At 49.1% G+C, this 6,019-nt stretch overlaps 1 protein-coding gene across 4 annotated transcripts in view; it reads right to left on the bottom strand.

Annotated features, from left to right (window-relative positions):
• GRK4 (G protein-coupled receptor kinase 4) overlaps positions 1 to 6,011 on the bottom strand; it is a 61,244-nt gene extending 55,233 nt beyond the window's left edge. For 3 of the 4 annotated variants that reach the window (XM_012812242.2, XM_023507712.1, XM_023507713.1), the window contains exons 1-2: positions 5,792 to 6,011; positions 1,926 to 2,021 (exon numbers count right to left, since the gene is read on the bottom strand). In XM_012812242.2, coding sequence (XP_012667696.1) covers positions 1,926 to 2,021; positions 5,792 to 5,843 — 148 coding nt within the window. In that variant the 5' untranslated portion in view covers positions 5,844 to 6,011. Of the gene's footprint in view, positions 1 to 1,925; positions 2,022 to 5,791 lie in introns of those variants that run through there. The other variant, XM_023507714.1, reaches the window with a different exon arrangement.
• Between the last annotated feature and the right edge of the window lie 8 nt (positions 6,012 to 6,019).

Below are 6,019 nucleotides of genomic sequence, written 5' to 3'. Positions count from 1 at the left end.
AAAAAAAAAAAAAAAAAAGGTGTCCTTCCTAAGAAGGACAGAGCTCTGAAGCTATGAAGAAAAGACTGATAGCCATAACTCTACAAAAAAATTAGAACCTCTGTATGGAAAAAAATACCATAAGGCAAAAAGCAAAAAGAAGAATTATATGACATGTTCACAATGAATATATTATGAAATGTAACACTTTTCAGACATAAAGAGCTTTTACAAAGGAATTTGAAAAAAGCAAAATTGAAAAAATCCAATGGAAATGTTCAACCCATCCATAATTAAAAGAAGAAATCATTTTTCAAGTTAAAGTTTAGCAAAGATTGGCTCAGTGTCCGTGGCACAGTGGTTATGGCGCCAGCCACATACACGGAGGCTGGTGGGTTCGAACCTGGCCTGGGCCAGCTAAACGACAATGACAACTGCAACAGAAAATAACTGGGTGTTTGGGCAGCGCTTGTGGCTCAGTGAGTAGGGCACTGGCCCCATATACCGAGGGTATACTACACCCGGCCCCAGTCAAACTGCAACAACAACAAAAAAATAGCTGGGCGTTGTGGTGGGCGCCTGTTTACCCCAGCTACTTGGGAGGCTAAGGCGAGAGAATCACCTAAGCCCAAGAGCTGGAGGTTGCTATGAGCTGTGATGCCACAGTACTCAACCAAAGGTGACAAAGTGAGACTCCATCTCTAAAAAAAGAAAAGACAAATGAAAATAGCTGAGTGTTGTGATGGGCTCCTGCAGTCCCAGCTACTTGGGAGGCTGAGGCAAGAGAATCGCTTAAGCCCAAGAGTTGGAGGTTGCTATGTTGCCACAGCATTCAACCAAGGGTGACATAGTGAAACTCTATTTTACAAAAAAAAAAAGTTCAGCAAAGATTAAAAATACCTACAACATCCAGTATTAGCTATGTCACAGATGAAGAAAATTTGTCATATATTGCTGGCAAGACAGTAAATTGAAACAACCATTTGGGGCAGTGAGCCACAGACGCTGCCCCCCCCCAATTTTTTTTTTTGAGACAGTTGCCCTCGATAGAGTGCCGAGGCATCACAGATCACATATAATGGCTGGCGCCATAACTTCACTTATATGTGGCCGTGGCCATAACCTCAAACTCTTGGGCTTAAGTGATTCTCATGCCTCAGCCTCCCAAGTAGCTGGGAGTATAGGCACCTGCCATAATGCCCAGGTATTTTTAGAGTAGGGTGTCTCACTCTTGTTCAAGCTAGTCTTGAACTGGTGAGCTCAGGCAATCCACCCACTTTGGCCTCCCAAGTGTTGGAATTATAGGCATGAGCCACTAGCCAAGCCCTCAACATTAAAATTTTAAATGCAGGCCGGGTGTGGTGGCTCCCACCTGTAATCCCAGCACTTTGGAAGCCTGTGGCAGGTGGATTCCTTGAGCTGAATAGTTTGAGACCAGCCTGAGCAAGAGCAAAACCCCATCTTTACTAAAAATAGGGAAATTAGCCAGGCATGGTGGTGGGTGCCTGTACTCACAGATACTGGGGAGGTTGAGCCAAGAGGATCATTTAAGCCCAGGAGTTTGAACTTTGCTTCATTTTTTTTTTTTTTTTTTGAGACAGAGTCTCACTATGTTGCCCTTGGTAGAGTGCTGTCACGTCACAGCTCACAGCAACCTCAAACTCTTGGGCTTAAGCGATTCTCATGCCTCAGGCTCCTGAGTAGCTGGGTCTAAAGGCACCTGCCACAATGCCCGGCCATTTTTTTGCTGCAGTTGTCATTGTTGTTTAGCTGGCCCGGGCTGGGTTCGAACCCACCAGCCTCAGTATATGTGGCCGGCACCATAACTGCTGTGCTACGGGTGCCAAACCTCATAAAATTTTTTGAACAAGAAAGAATAACATCTAACCAATGGTACAAGGCTGACCACAAACTCCAGGCGCAAGCAGGAGTTTGAGTCTACTCACCAATGGAGGATCGGAGCTCCTTGCACTGGCTGACCAGAGGCAGCTTCAGCATCTCCCTCCATTTCTTACTGCGACCATTTTTTTTCCCATATCCTCCTAAAGTTGAAAGAAAAAAAGTATTTGCTTAGCAGTCAGAAATTTCCAATTATAGCAACTACTTCTACTAATGTAGCCATTACCATTTCTGCCTAGCAAGTTGAGTACCTATAACAAGTAAAAATCCAAGCTCACAGTATTCTGTCTTGTCTGGAGGCGGCTTGATGAAGCATAAATAGCCACGATGATGCAGTCAGTGACTGGCTCTGTCATTCAAAAACGGTGCTGAGCCTCAATTTCCAAATTTGTAAACCAGATATAAAATGATATATTATTTAGGGCTGCTTATAGACTTCTGGTCAACAAATGTTTATTGAACACCTACTACGTACCAAACACCTTCAAATCACTGGGAATACAACTGTCAAAAGACCAAGTCCCTCTCTTGCATTTTAAATGAGGAAGAGATATTAACAAATGAGATGATAAGTGATAAGGAAAAATTAGCCATTCACATAGTGATAGATGGTATGAAAGTAAATCAAGCAGGGTAAGGGTGGAAGTTGCTATTTGACTAAGGTAGGATCAGAAAAGACCTCCCTGCAAGGCCGCATTTAGCCAAAGACTTGAAGTAAGGGAAAGAGTCATGAGAAAATCTGGGAGGAAAGCATCCCATGGTGACCCAGAAAGATGCAAAAGTCGGCTCAGCGCCTGTGGCTCAAGTCGCTAAGGCGCCAGCCACATACACCTAAGGTGGCAGGTTTGAATCCAGCCCAGGCCTGCCAAACAACAATGACAGCTGCAACCAAAAAATAGCTGGGCGTTGTGGCAGGTGCCTGTGGTCCCAGCTACTTGGGAGGCGGAGGCAGGAGACTCGCTTGAGCCCAAGAGTTGGAGGTTGCTGTGAGCTTTGATGCCACAGCACTCTACCCAGGGCGACAGCTTGAGGCTTTGTCTAAAAAAAAAAAAAAAAGATGCAAAAGGCTATGCTATAATACTTTACGAAGATATTTTTGTTTATTATAATTATTCTTTTGTAGAGATAGGATCTCACTGTGTTGCCCAAATTGGTTTTGAACTGTTGGCCTCAAATGATCTTCCTGCCTCAGCTTCCTGAGCGGCTGGGATTAGCCAGGTGAGGTGGCTCATGCCTATAATCCCAGCACTCTGGGAGGCCAAGGCAGGTGGATCGCTTGAGCTCAGGAGTTCAGGTGTTCAAGACCAGCCTGAGCAAAAGACCCCCATCTCTATGAAGCAGAAAACTCAGCCAGGTATGGTCATGCCTGATTAGTCCCAGCTACACAGGAGGCTGAGGCAGAAGGATTGCTTGAGGTTGTTGTGAGCTATCATGACAACGCAGCACTCTAGCCTGTCTCAAAGAAAAAAGAAAAGTGTTGGTATTTCAGGTGTGAGCCACCGTGCCCAGCCAGATTTTAAATAAGCACCTTTTTTCCTCCTTTAATTTAACTGAGAGAAATCAGAAACTTCAGCCTCAAACATTCTGGGCAGCTAAAATTTTACTGAATTTTATCCAAGAGAATAAAATGTCTTAGGCATGTGACTAAGACTCCAGGACTCTTTGGAAGCGTCGGGAAACCAGGAGGCCCATTTCCTTGGGAGATAATGAGCTACTATCTTCACCGTGATGAGTGTAAAGAACCTTAACAGATGGACGTCTAGAGTGGGACGAGCTGAGACAAGGCTCAGTTAGAGATGCTGATTTGCAGGTCACCTACTGTAAAGATAACGGTCAAAGTTCTGAGAGCTTCTTCCCCAGCCCTTGTTGTACTCCTATACTCCCTCCATCCCATTTCTCAACAGAGATCGTGCGCTCTGGACCTGGTTCCCACTGTCGGATGTCCAGAGCACCTCATAGCCAGTACTTTCCAATTAGACTCACTATCCTCCCCCCAAATCCTGTCAGTGGCTTTTTTTTTCCTTTTTGAGATAGGGTCTCATTCTGTTGCCTATCCCAATTTTTTCAACTGAATAACTAGCAAGAACATGGCAGTATGGCTGCTGTGACCCTTCCTTCCTCAGCCAGACACTGTGGCAGACCTGAAACCAGTGCTGGAGTGGTGAGGCAGGTGGGGCCTCAAGGAGGGCCAGGCTCCCCAATTGCAGTGAGTCTGCATCCACAGGGACAGGGCACTGACAGTGGGGCAGGCTGGCAATAAGAAATGACTGAATGTGTCACCTAGGACTTAACATGTCAGGAAGAGGTGAGTCTGAGCTCACCCTCACAGGCCCACCCAAGGAAGATGAGGCTGCCAGTGTGTCTCTGTACCTGTTCTTGGTGGTAAGTTTGGATGGTGGTGCGTTCTCTGAGCTCTCAGCACCTAACAGACTGTTGTGGAGATTAAGTGAGATAACTTATGTAGAAAGGTACCAGCCCTGTGAGAAGGGTTCAATATTCCTTCCTTTCCCCATCGGCTGTGGTTTCCTACTTCTGTGGCAGAGTCCCACCACATGTCAGGGCCCAGGTTCACTGCCTGGATGAGTGACCTGAGTTAAGGTGCCAGGCTTTTCTATGAATCCTGGCTCCTGCCACTCCTAGTTAGCTCCAGACAGTGTGAGAGCTCTGAGGAGGCCGAGTGACTATGGTGTCCCAGTCCTTTTCCATAGCGTGAGTCCTGGCTAACAAACCATTAAGTGCCTCCATGTCCTGTGTGCCACATACTGTCCAAGCTCAGGGGACCTGCTGGAGGGTCAAGGCAGCTGGTCCCTGCCATAGAAGGGCTTACACCCTTCTCCTCCTTCCTTCCACCACTGTCTTCTTTCACTCTCGCTCACTGCTCTCCTCAGCCTCTTCCTCACTGGCCTTCCTCCCTCTGGTCTTCCCTCCACACTGTCTTCCAGCCACCTTCCTAAAATGCAAACAGCTTCACAAACTCCTTTCTCTGCACTTACAGTTCCTGAAGGGCCCCCAGACTAGGGATGAGGGGACAGTGGAGTGCAGCTCACCTGACCTTGCCCCACAGGCAACCTGACGCTGAAGACACACTGTTCACAAAACTCACAAGCGTCCAGACCAGCACTCCGCCTCAGTAACCCAGGCAAGGCCCCACTCAGCCTTCCGTCAGCCCTGTCCTGCTTTCCTGGGCAGACACCGGCTCTCCTATCTCTTCAAGCCCTTTGCATCTTGAAAACATGATCACTACCCAACCTACTGTTCAAAAGGAAGCCAATACAGGGGGACAGCAGAGTATCACAGGGCACTGAGAAGAGGGGACAGCACAAGATCACAGGGCACGGAGTGAGAAGGGACAGCACAGTATCACAGGACACAAGTGAGGAGAGGGCAGAAATTTCACAAATATGTCCCCCCAAGTATTTTGGGGGCCTCCTGGCAGAAGGGCTGGCCCACCTGATGCTTTCACGTTGCTAACAGGTGAGTTCTTACCAACTTGTCCATCTGTCACCACATGTGCTACTGTGCACTTAACCTGCCACAAAGCTCCCCTCAAACCTCAAAACCCAGCAGCCACGTTAGGATGACAGAGTCTCGGCCGCTGGGAAAAGGCTCTCACTCGGCAGTTTCCAGGCTACTCCTGTTGCCTTTTAAAGAGTGTAAAAGCACCTTCTTTTCTCGGCGTCCTCCCAGACGGACAGGTGGGTTACCCAACACCAACAAGACACTGCCCCATGTGGAATCGACACTGTGACCGAGGTCACACGTAGAGGCAGGACTAGGAAACAGGGCCGCACCGGCCGGGAGTGCGGCCCGAGCTGACCATTCGCTGAGCGATCTCAGAGCCGGCCCAGGGTGGGGTGTGCGGGCCCCCGGGACTGGGGATTCTCCGAGGGGTCGGGCGCCCCCGCGCACTCACTCAAGCGCGCTTTCAGCAGCATCGCGTTGGCCAGGACGTTCTCCATCTCCATGGTCCGGCGTCCCCTCCGCCGCCGCCGCCGCCGGCGGGTTCTGCTAGCTCGGAGAGGCGGGGACGGCGGGACAGTAGCCGACGCCGCCACCGCGTCACAGCATTGCTCTCCGCGCTCCACCTGCTCGTCGGGCCCGAGATCGGGCCCCCAGAGGCTGCGCTGCCGCCGCCGCCGCC

This window comes from Otolemur garnettii, unplaced genomic scaffold (assembly GCF_000181295.1).
Source record: "Otolemur garnettii isolate 467f Iridium unplaced genomic scaffold, OtoGar3 scaffold00198, whole genome shotgun sequence".
Taxonomy (NCBI): Eukaryota; Metazoa; Chordata; class Mammalia; order Primates; family Galagidae; genus Otolemur; species Otolemur garnettii.
This window is presented reverse-complemented; position numbering and strand designations above follow the sequence as displayed.